General features: G+C 45.2%; 1 protein-coding gene across 13 annotated transcripts in view; it reads right to left on the bottom strand.

Moving 5' to 3' along the window:
• The window catches only part of si:dkey-237h12.3 (teneurin-3), a 335946-nt gene that overhangs the window by 93405 nt on the left and 229570 nt on the right, over positions 1–12971 (bottom strand). For 10 of the 13 annotated variants that reach the window (XM_064345147.1, XM_064345148.1, XM_064345154.1 and 7 more), the window contains one exon: positions 561–767. The exons of the other annotated variants lie outside the window; for them this stretch is intronic. In XM_064345147.1, coding sequence (XP_064201217.1) covers positions 561–767 — 207 coding nt within the window. The remainder of the gene's footprint in view (positions 1–560; positions 768–12971) is intronic. 13 annotated transcript variants of the gene reach the window in all.

The following is a 12971-nucleotide window of genomic DNA, read 5'->3' on the forward strand; positions in this document are numbered from 1 at the left end:
CTTTATCTTCAGTGGACTGCCATCTTGCAGGACTCTGAAAGCTTGGAGGAGCAGGAGCGCTAGGTTTCACGGGCAGGGCGTGACGTCAGAGAGACAGGGCCCTGCCCGGGACGGAAACACGCTCCAGCTGACGCTGATGCAGTGAGACTGGAGGGGCCAGCGGCGCTGTGAACTGTGGGGGGGGGGGGGTGGGGGGACCAAGGGGGGGCACATGCTACAAAACACAGCGGCCATGAAAGGAAGCAGCCAGCCCAGCAAAGAGAGAGGGGAGCTTGTGTGTGAACAGTGTGTGTGTGTGTGTGTGTAGGTGGGTGGATGGGGGGAAAGGAGGGATTTAGAATGAGAGAGAGAGCTAGATAGAGAGAGAGAGAGACCTCAATCTTCACAGGAGTTTGCACTTGCATATCATGTAGTTCTCCATCTCATATCAGTCGGTTTACAGAATATAGAATACATCCATTTTTAAGAGACATAGACTTGCAGTCAGGGAGCAGCTAAAAACTCGAGCAACCCAATGTTTCTCAGCGCAGTGAGCCAAGCACAAGTTAAAATGGTCTTACCATTACAAGAGGGGCCTTGGCCTGCGTGCGTTACAGGTAAAAACACGCTGGCAGAGAACTCTTCGTCGGAGTCAGACTCATGAACTGGCTGGGTGGTGTCACTACTTAGCAACTGCCTCTGGTTGTCATGGAGATTGGGTGATGGAGGCTGGGAATGTGAATGCTGAATGACTGATGGGCTGGATAAAGAGGATTGCATGGGAGAACCTAAGGAAAGGAAAATAATCAGAAATGAAAGAAACGTACTCCAAAACAAAATAAAATAAGGCACGTATGACAATGTAAAACTCGTGTGAATTTAGTTATAACACAAGAAGAAAAAAACAACTTATTTTTGCTACTTCAGAGGGAAAAAAATCACAGCGAAGCACACCCAGCGATAATTAGACTCAGAGGCACCATTAAACTTTAATTATCTGGGTGTAGGTGAAACTAATCCAAAGACTCAAACTTGTTTGCTACCAATGTTCCCTCTATGCGGCATGAATGCACACCCACAGAGCAGAAATTTCAGGTAACACAGAAAAAGTATTAAATAAAAAAATCTGTACAAACTACAGCATAAAGTAACAGGTTCACTTAATGTACTATTCTGGTCTTTGGCTAGTTGAGTGACAGCCAATGGGGTGAGAGAATCACACACATCATCAATAGCAGGGCACGGGATTGGTAGATGCAAGTAATGAAAAAATGAAAAATGCTTGCTGTCCAATCCCCATTCAGCACTCCTCCATCATAAGAAAATGCCAGTAAACTGCCCCCCTCCCCCCCCCTTTTTTTGCACACTTCTGGAGTCGGTATCATCATCCAATATCACAGAAATGACATGGCTATGTACCTAGTTTACTGGTTACAGTAGCAGGGTAGCTACTGCAAAACATGTAGAAATGCCATACATTTCCCAGCCTATTGGCAACAGGCATATTGCAAAGCCAACTGGCAATATTATTGCTGCAGAATCATGTTCATAACCAACCTTCCATCATACAAGTGCTATAATGTTTAATAAAGGCAGGGTTCAACTGCTCCGGTAGCTGAATCAACCCCGCGCCTTTATAAAACTTTGCAGTTTAACCTTTTTTTTTTCTTACCGTTAGATATTCCATTAGTAGGCTACTTACAGTATACTGGCATACCGTCAAATCAATAAGTGACTTTCCGCGATCACATAAAGCATGCACAATTAATTGCTCAACTGATTCAAGTTTTCAGAGAAGAGCCAGCTATATTATTTAAAGCTTTATCACAGCCAAAAATCGTAAGTGCATATGTCCTGTGTAGAATTTATTTGACATTAAATCACAAAATCTTTGGAGAAAACATTACCCCTAAAAGATCTACCACACAGCCCACCAATCATTCTCTGTGGTGATTTCTTTTAAAAATGCATTTTTTATGTTATAGAGTACTATCTCCAAAACACATTAAGCAAATGCTCCTCCCTGGCCCTTGGCCTCCATGCTCTTACAAATTACTGCACACCATTGGCCAAAGCATCCTCACCCTTAAAATAATACCAGAGTCCAGGCCCGGAGCCATTAGAGATAATTAATGAGTTCCAGAGCAGACCTACATTTTCACATGACCCTCATCCGTCCTGCGTCTGGGAAACTAAAAAAGGAATAAACCATCTGTATCCCGTTCATTGATTTGCGTGGATAAGACTGCAAAAGTAAAAACAGACAACACTGAGACACTGCCTGTGCTTAACTTGTGCAGGAACAGGTAGCTCCAGGGAAGAGCCTAGCAGTGAAAGCATAGCAAGCGCAGACAACTGCACAGAATGCATTGACCCGCTGAAGCGGAGGTTTGGAATGCTTTTTCAGAATTCTAAGTTAGTGTTCTAGATCACTTTTAAATTGCTGGCAGTTAAAAATAGTGACTGTTATATCAGCATTGGAATGTTCAGTTAAGAACATTCTAACGGAATATTTGTGATCTCACACCATAAAGGGTTAACGAAAACACAGGTGTAACAAACAGACAGACAGACTGACTTCATGGCAAGACCAAAAATGGTAATTAAACTAAGAGGAGATATGAAAATGAGAACAGATGCTAATCTTCAGATTTGCAACTAATCCTGAAATGCGTAAAGACTTGCACAACTGTGAAGATCACACTAACTAACAAACTCTGCAGCCCAAATTTCAAGGGAATGGAAAAACATGGCAGCCACTTTATTTCTAAGTAGAGTTTACCATATTTCTGGCCCATGTGGACCTAAATGGCCTAGACACAGCATACACGGCACACCTTACTTAATACATGATAATGCATGGAAATTATTTTTTTTAAATAAATGAATTTCTTTTTGGAGCCGAGGAGCTCCTAATGCACAGCAACATAGCGCTTTCTCCTGCTCTTTCCACAAATCAAATTCTCAATACGCTCTCAATAAACGTTACGATTAATTACACAAACTAAACGCAATGCAAACTGAGATAATGTTATGTTACATTATCATTTTTTTCAGCGGCTCAGTTAAACACAAGCATGGCCTTTCCCCCCGTCTCTCTCCGTCCCCTTCCTTCTCCCCGCTAACACGAAGCATTTTTGCGTTATCATTTCCCACTTTTCCAGTGTGATACACTCAGCATTAAGAGTCCATTTGCAGGCCTCTTATGTAGCATTCATTGCTTGTAAAAAAAAAAAAAAAAAGGTGAAAGAAAAGATGAGACCACTCCACCACTCAACTGTAGGGCAAAAGCGAAAAATGGTGAAAATTTGACAAAATGGCGGAGGGCCGGTTTCTGTGAAATGAGCTCGGGTCTGGGCACGGCCCTTCAGACCCGTTCCTAACAGACATGCGTTTATAATCTTCCCTGTCGATGTGCAGCGTTTCTCTCGAGCGGCGTTCTTATGCAGTTACCAGGGAACATCGTTTTGCAGATAATATATTGAATATCCAAAAAAGCGAACCTGAGAGAGAGAGAGAGAGACAGAGGGGAGTTTTCCATTACATTTCACGTCACTTCAACTTCATGTAGGGGGGGGGGGCATCTGGGAATCTCATCAATGTTAAAAACGGAGCGAAGCAGAGCAAAGTCTTTCGCTGTGAAGTGCGGACTGAGCGGCCCTCTGTTCCAAGTTATTTTCATTTTCACTGGCGCAGTCACATTAAATAAAACGAAAATAAATGGTTTGAGCAATTACTCGGTCTACATCGACTTCCATAAAGTTGAAACTGCACACCAGTATATATAGACTTTTCTTCCACGGCCTGTATGCCATTGGACAGGTATCAATTTCAACCGCAGGACATTCTTCGCTTCACAATCAAACTGACTTGGGAAAAGGCCACTTTTTTATCATTCATGTCAAGTAATCCTACACCGGTGCTCTCAGCACTTACTCTATCCCTGCATGCTGACAGCTACTTGATAAAGACCCAACGGCCAAAAAAAAACAACAAAAAAAAAAAAAAACAAACTTCCCTGCTTGTATCAGAACAATCTGGTCCCACGGTGCATTATTACTGCTCCTGATGACATCATGCGGTATTTTTAGAGGCGATAAGCCCCGCCTCCCGAAAGGAACGTCCGTCTAATCAATAGGCTCTGTATTATTTACGGCAGAACGACGGCCGGCCCGCTATCGATGAGCGGGGCGGAGGAGCGGGGCGAAGCCGTCTCCGTTCCCTCGCCACAGACAGCATTGGAAACTCATTAACCCTCCCGAGAAAATAAATTACAAACCCTGACAACACTTCTGACAAGAAAAGCCCAATTAAAAAATAATCATTTCTTCTATTTTTTATTTTTATTTTTTTAAATCAACAGTTGTTTTGCTGGATGCAGCAACGTGTTAATTATATCGTGCTGTCAAAAGAACTCGCGGCGTGAGAAAACGTATGCAGCAGTTGTTCGTTGGTTTAAAAAAAAAAAAAACATTTTTTAGTTTGATTTTTGAGGCAGACCGTGTCGAGTACGCAGCAAATCACTTAGGCAATCTCCAAAATCGCTCTTTTAATTCAGAGAAATAAAAGACCACGCAGCAGGAAAAATAAGTAGCGACAGCTTTACGGAGAGACTCGACCGAGCCGAGAGGGAAAATAAGAGCGAATCTCCGTCCTGGCAGATTACTGCTAACCGTCCGTTATTATCCCCAGCAGTGCATTTACTTTGACAGCTGAGCGCCCGATAGGCCCCTCTCTCTCAGCCGGGCATGCTGGGAAGGTGCACAGGTAGGGAACGGCCATAAATTGCTTCCCCCGCGGTAGCGCCGTCCCGCGCCGTGAGCCCGAGCTCGGCGGGAGCGTTTTGACGGTCGCGCGGGGTTCCGCGCAGGAAGCGGAGCGGCAATTAACGGGACGCTACGAGCGTAAGGACGTATCGGGGGGGAGAAACCGGAGGAAAGAGAAGAACGAGTAAAAAAAAACGTTAGGGGGGACTTCTCCTGCTGGATTGGAACCCTCCTGAACCCGCAGTTCCATGTTTTTCAGATTTCTCAGCCTTATCTCTCTCTCTCTCTCCTCCTAACTCCCCGTTTAGGCTAACCTTGTCTCGGGCTATTTTCTGTTCCCGGGGCTGTCCAATCAGCAACATCTCCATCACTGCAGGCCAATAAAAGACAGCAAAGGGAAGGCTGCAGGGAGAGGAGCAAAATATATCGATCTGTTCTCGCGGCAAAACCTGTTACAGAAGCGACAGCTAGAGAAAGACCTGGGCGAGTTTCGCTCGACGCGTCTCGATTAAAACCTCTTAACGCCAGCCGCTGAACACAATTACAAAACTGCGAGAGGGAAAACGTCATCTGCCGCGCGTCTGACAAACAAACAAACAAACAAACAAAACGTAGGACAATAACGCAGCGGACGAAAGTGAAGGTTTTGAAGTGAGTCGTGGCCTTGGCTCCCGGAATGCCACAGCCTTGTTGAAGATGGCGGTGTGGACGCCTGGTAAACAGAAAATTGAAAAACGACGACAGGTCCCCCCCCTCCCTCGCTGATGCCAGAAACAGGGAGAGCTAGCACGTGCCTACCCCCCTACCCCATCTCCCCCACCCACCCACCACCACCACATTTTCGGATTCTTCAGAACAGCACACGGAACCGTCGATTCCAAGACTCCCCGCTCACCCGCCAACCTGCTGGAATCGGCTTCGCCATTTATATCGCTGCTGGAGGCGGCGGGGCTGGTTCTCTCCTCCCGCGGTGACAGTTCTCACTTAATTAAAACTCTCCATGCAAACAGGACTGGAGCGCACAGTACACATCTGCGACTTCACGAGGGAAGAAATTAATACCGCCGTGAACAAAAAAATAAATAAATAAATTATAAAATAAATAAGTAAGAATCAAATGAATAGGGGGGGGAAAGAATGCTACCGTAAAACTCACAGATACGGCAGAGCAAGCTTCCGAGAAGGCCAGCTGAAAAACGGACGGATGGAAGGTTGGGCAGCTGGGCAGGGGGGTGGGGGGGGTTGGATTTTGTGACCCAGAACCACAGGGCCACAGAAACATCACTCCTCCTCATTCTGCGAGAGAGAATACTGATGAAAACCACGATCTGTTGCGAGGGCTTGTGGTTTGGGAAAGGCCCCGCCTTCCTGCTGAACAGGAGGCGCGCTGACAGACTTTATTTCCGAGCGTCGGCTCGCTCTTCCTCACCTGGTTTTTCACTGTCGTTGGGTGGGACATATTTCTTTGCCATTCGATATTATCATTTATGAAACAAACAAAAAAAGTCCTTCAATCAAAAAAAGTCAGGTTGAAAAAAAAATAATTAAAAAAAATACAATTTTACTCTCTGACCAAAACTAACAAAAATAAGAAAATATGATTGTCCTGTAATCTTGTCTTTTTATAATCTGGCCTCAGACCCCAATATCTTTCCGTCTTTCTTGTCAGCGTAAACAGATGATACCCCACACCATCCCTAATCGCATAAGAAAATATCCCTTCTCGCTTATGGTGTCTTGCAACAACGGAAACCAGAAATGTTTTGTTTGTCAGGCATAGGGTTTTATTTTTACAAGGTCAGCAAAGAAATTATAATAATGAAAAATAAATAAAACAAATCTTGCTCACTATTGAATTCAAAGGAACAGATGACTCTCTGACTACTGAATTAATGATTTCAGGTATAATCATAAGCAGTGCCCACAGCAAACAAGATCAAGAGAAAAAAGCCATTCATTTTAAGGTGATATGGAGACAGACAGTAACAGCCCAGTGTATTATTCCAAGTACAATACATGTGTACACTGTGCCTGAGACCTGCAGAAAGCAATTAGATGGGTATTCAGAGATTGCTGGGCTTGTAAATATACGGACGTTCTTTAATTCAGTTCTGCTGGAATGAGCAATAAGTAAGGATCTAGGACAGAGGACTGAACAAACAGCAAGCGTGGAAGTTACACAATTCTGCAAATATTCATCTCTCAAACATCCAACACTTTAATGCTCATACTGTGTGCTGTATGAAGCCATGTTGTATCCTTATCTGTACCTGTTAAATTAAACACCACGTCACTGCAACGCATTATGGGCTGAGAGCTCGAAAGATCGCTCAATAATAACCAGTATTCCTAAATGAACCATTTTCTTTGCTCACGACTGAACCAGAGTAACTGCCGATTGGAGAACATTAACAGCAATGCTATGCTTTTTCTGAGGAGTTGCCGTGAGGGCCTTACACTCCAAATTGGAAATTGCTGCCATACCATGTGACTTAAATCAGGTTCTGTCATTGGTCACAACACGGTGCATCAAACGACTTCGTTATTCAGGCAAATACAAGCATTTCTACGTACAGTATAAGGACATATGACACCCAATCAATTTCGGCGTAACGTGCAATCGCAGTGTTCCCTGGCTGTCAGCTGCTCCCTGGGATTTTCGCATCCCAGACGGTACAAACAGATCTGCCGGATATTGACCGAAATGGGTCAGGGGAGCCGTAAAGGAAGAGTCAGCAGGAATATTAAACGCGTCTCCGCATTAGCGTACGAAGCGCGGTGAGGCCTCACCGGCGAACACAAAGTCGGAGCGTCTGATGTTGTGAGGGTGGGGGGGTGGGGGAAGGGGGGTGGGGGGGTGGGGGAATAATTCACCGGGCGGCCCACGCACAAAATGACAAAACGCAGCCCGTCTTTATTTTAAAGACGGTGCGGAAATAAAAGAAGACAGCTTCCTCCGTCTCCCAGGCAACCCCTGGCCGTTTCCTCTGTCACGTTCGCTTGAAAGGGAAACTGACGGACTGGCGGGGGTCAAGCCTTTCTGAATGTCATTTATTTTTCTTTACTGCCTTGGTAGATGCTCGTGTTATCTGTCTCCTCCGCCACAGATCCAGGCATATGGGGCCCATCAGAGCCATGCAAATGCACCATTAAGACAAGCTAAATGCTGCATCAGTATCCAGGCTTGTCAAAGCAATCACTGCCAGTTTTTTATAAACGCGCAGGAAAAAACCCACAGGGGAGAGTTAACAGGGAGGCAATCCAAACAAAGCGTTTCTCAACAGCAGATGTTGGATCCTAAGAAGTGCAGTACTGCAACCCCCAAACGCCACATCCTACATTTTCCAGAGCAAACTTTTTATCATTTTTTATTTTTTACAAGCGACAGGCACTCCGAGATATCAGATTTAATGTCCACGTTGCTTGAGACACACAAACGTTCAAGCGGTTTTCCTGTGGAATTCAGCTGGTAATGATTGTTTTTTGGGGGTGATGACTGTGTCAGCAGCAAAACACACATAATACCCAGTTCTCCCTAGAAAAGAGGTTTCTGCAGGAATGAAAAAAAAACAGTAAACGGTTTTCTTTCGATAAACCACTACGATAAAAGTCTATAGGAAATGTCCTCCCATGTAACAAATCAAAACATTTCTGCTCCCATCATTCCCTGGAAAGTGCTTCCCCCTAAAGAAAGACCAATACAATTCTCTGTTTTCTTAAAAACAACGAAATAAATTCATATTAAACATTATTCTTCTTTTCTTTTTTTCTTTTTTAACAGTATCAGAGGACACAATTCTCTGCCTCAGCCTCTCATACCATGCAACGACCACATAAACATTATTTTTTTGGTCAGCCGTGACTTTTTATGCCTCCCTTTCTCGCTGGCTAAGTGGGGTCACTCCGCCTGTACTCGATAAGCTCTGCTGCTCTTTTATCTCTGACAGGGAAGAGACAGTCTGCCAGTGGGGATACTCCATCTATAGCCCAGACGCAACCACATTTATTTTGGAATTTTGCTGTTTTTTTTTTTTTTTTGTCATAATTTTGGTTTTGCTGAGCTCGAAGGCTTCACGTTAGCACGTGCTAAACTCTGGAAAGGCTCACGACCAGCTGACCGAGGGGACACTTGTCTGCTACGAGCTCTTGGGTATGCAGAGCCTGGTACCTCACAGAGATGTATTTGCATATGCTCTCAATAAGGCTGTTCTTTTTCCCGTTTCTGAAGTTCAGTACACCGTAAACGTATGTCTGTTTTACCCCTTTGCCCCACAGCGGCTGCGTGAGGACCTGGATCAGGTGCTTCCGGGCAGCGCAGGGGTCCATTAGCATACGCGGAACGGCCCGACTGAGGCCGGGCCTGCCAGCCAGGAAGCTGTCACGGCGCATTAGTGCCAAACCCCCCGCTTTCAAAAGTGAGCAGCGGCCTGTGGGAAATAACACGAGGCTGGAGGAGTAAGAGAACCTTCCATCTGAGCCTCGGCAACCCCCCCCCCCCCCCACCCCCCCCCCCCATACCAAGGGCAAGGTGCTGGGACACAGTTGTGAAGGAGGTTCCGCCATCCATACGCCACCAAATATTGGTACAACCGCCAAGGTCATCGGTCTCAGAAACATCTGTCGGAAAAAATTGATGTCATCAGGACGAGGAGGGAGCCTGGCCTCGGAGATCGGGGGTTGCCTGGCGCTACGGGACCGCGGAATGAAGATCTCCACTGTACTGCACATTCCTGGAAGTGGGGGGGGGGGGAGCTACTCGTGTTTGGGCTCTTTCATTCCGAGCTACATTTCTCCCCAGAAGGCCCTGGATACGGAAGCTTCCGGACAGAATGCAGCGGAGAAGATCCAGCCCCCCCCCCCCCTCCACCCTTCGCCCCCAGTCTATTTTGGATCCACAGAAGATGTCCCCTGGAGCCTCGCTGTTGCTGGGGGGGGGGTTTCATAACTTGCCATTCCTCCCCGAGGCCATATTCCACCTGAAGTTTCAGGCCGAAGCCCACGGCGAGAATCAAAACATGAGACCAGGCGCGACACGCATCACGCATTCAACCGCTAATTTCCAAACGCGGCTCATTTAAATAATCGCACACGCACGCACATGTGTGTGCACGCACACGCAAACACACAAGCACACGGGAACACACAATGGGAGGCAGGCCTCTGTGAAACCTACGGGGTTCTTTGTCTGACTGCATAATGCAGTGCATTATGTCTTGTGGGGGAGGCTTGCCCTTAGGAAAAGTATGTGCGTGGGTTTGTGAGAGAGCTTTAAAAAAAAAAAAAAAACACTTTCACCTGTCAGTTTTCTTTAGGAAGACCATATCTTATTTCCACTAGGCACACTCACCACTGCATGAACCACAGGAGTGAGGCACAGTACCATTCAAGGATTGCAGGCTCGAATCCATCATATTTTCCTACACCCACTGTATCACTCCCCTCTGAAATGTCTTTACAGCTAAATGTTAACTGGTCCAGTGCATTCATCTACTGAATATAAACAGCTAAATAAGATTTAATAAACAGACAGGTGAAATAGATTACCATTTTTAAAAAATCAAGTGACAGGAGTGGTAGACATTTATTTAAAATCAACTGCAGCTCACTGAAGATGCATTTCATTATTTTAAATAATCATGAATGAATCTTTATGTTGAAGCAGTTGTGAAATATTATGTTAACATATGGTATAATCAAACTTTCATGGAAACAGCTCTGAACCGCTACAGGCATAATCTCAGATATCTTGGCATATTTTTTTTTTATTTTAACAGCTGACTTTCCATTTTCAAAGCCATTTGACATTGTAGCCATGCTTGCTATTTATATTATATTTAATATTTATAATATCATTTGGGGAAGTGTTGGAAAAGGACAGAGCCTGTTGATTGCATTACATTTGAATCAAGGTGACGATGTCATTCATGACTCACCGGCCACAGGCCTGGTTTATCCAAGTCAGTCATTTTCAGTGTGTTATATTAAATACGTCCTCCCGGCACTTACTTATATTACATATGAACATTTTACACTAACCCACCACCTGTGTGATGTGTCTGCGTCTGCATGTGTGTGGGTGTGTGCATGCGTGCATGTGTGTGTGTGTGTGTATTGAGAGACTGGACTAAATCCTTTCATTTACCAAAACAAGACCGCAGTAACTAAAAATCTGCATTAACAATTAACACTGTTGGCAATGTAAGAGTAATAATGGGTATTAATAATTAGGCTATAGTTGTTTTCCAGTTTCTAAAAAGACTATAATGCAGCACTAAACTTACATGCTACATTTACACAGATGGCAAGAGAGCCACTCATATTATTAGGTAATGATACTTTAGCGCTATGAGACACTGCTCAAACGGAAGCCAGCGATTCGCTGGGACGTGCGGAGAGAAAGAGAACAAGCACAGCTGGGTTTAGTATCAATTAAGTCTTTTCTCTCTTTCTCTAGCACTTTCAAACTCAGAAACAAAAAATAAAAATAAAAAAACTCCTCCTCTTCCGATATGAAGGGGGGGGGGGAGGTTGGTGGGGGGAGGGGTGGAGGGGTAGGGGGGTGTGGGGGGTGGGGGGTGGGGGGGGGGGTGAGGTAATTGCTCTATCAAATTAAGAACAGCAGTGAGGTTCTGTGCAAGTTTTCAATGAGAGTCAATCTGAAGGTCCTTCACCGTAATTGGGCTTTGTTTGTTTACTTTAATTCATAAGCCTTAATTAACAGATGTGCTATTATAAGGCGCTCTCGCTCCCCGGTCTCCTGTTCCTGTTCGGCACTGGGGAGCAGCGGGGGGGGGGACTGCCTGCTCGCACACGCACACGCACGACACCGTTTCCTCCGTCTGCCAAAACCTGCGTTCGGAGCGCATTTCCTCCATCTTCCACAAACGCGGCGACGCTGAAAAGACCTTCCTCCGCCATCCCGCCGCTTCCTCTCTCTCAGCCGCCGATGACATCGTTCAAAAGCGACACGTCGGGCCTCATCGACGGCGGACTGACTGACGCACCAAGACAGGCCCCGTCAGACGGATAAAAATAAATTAAGTGCCAAGTTCTCTCAGAGAGCTAACCTGATTGTGACTGTCCAGCCTGATCCAGAGCATCCCCGCCGCTTTTGAGCTTCACCGAGCTTCACAAAGTGGGTTACGCGGGTTAAAAGACATATGGTTGGAAAAATAAAAAAATAAAAAAAATCAATTCCACCATTTGATCATCCTTGATGTATTATCCTAATGTCACTTCTGTTACACTATAAAAGGTTATCCCTTTCAAATTGATAGTCCGGAAAATTCCCTTTGAAGAATAAAGAGACGGTGTGTGTTAACACGTACTATAGAGAATTTAACTTACTATTGATCTGCCAAAGTTTTATTCCTCTCTCCATCTCAACACCTAAAAATCAATAGCCCAAATTATATACCATCATATGGAATGCAAGATATGCTGAAAGGAATTAACCGTGATAGGTTTCTATTGGATAAATCACGTTTAATCACTTTACAGAACATAAAATGGCAATGGTGAGATAAGTAACTGTTTCCATGAGTCAATTACATGCAATTTGTCATTTTGTCATGACTGCACTAAGATTCAGGTTGAACATGATGAGTTAAGGTTCTTCTTAAGGTAACCTACCACAGGAAGAACAAATCATGTTCTATATCATATATAATACATATATATTGAGATAAGAATCCATAGTAGCCAACAGAATTTGATGCAAGACTCTTGCTAGCTGAGGTTTCCAATAATATCTTTTTGTTATTTTCCATCTCTGATACTGAACAAATCATTTATGAATCATTAAAACCCTAGCAAGCGTTACAGACATTACACACCGAGTTAGGAAATGCGTATAAATGTTTGGCGGGGGGGGGGGGCGCGGTTCACGGAGACTCAGGAACGCTCTGCGTGAGAGCGCGGGAGACGCATGGCCAGCGGAGGAAACATTGATCACAGCCCGCCGTGCCGCGCGCGGAAAAGGTTCCAGACCCCGACGGGTAAACGAGTAACGTCCAGAGGCGCGAACGACGGGTGCAGGCCCCCGATGGGGTCCCTATCCTGAAAACGAAACTGAAGTTTGTGGGGGTTTTCCCGGGACGTTTGACAGTCTTAACGGGATAGCGGGTGACGTATTTGTGTCGACGGGGCGGGGCTTAAACCTCACCGCTCGCCGCGATATGGGACCGTTCGCCGTGCGGCGAGCGATCAGCGTTTGCGAAGGTTCGC

This window comes from Anguilla rostrata, chromosome 7, assembly GCF_018555375.3.
Source record: "Anguilla rostrata isolate EN2019 chromosome 7, ASM1855537v3, whole genome shotgun sequence".
Classification (NCBI taxonomy): Eukaryota; Metazoa; Chordata; class Actinopteri; order Anguilliformes; family Anguillidae; genus Anguilla; species Anguilla rostrata.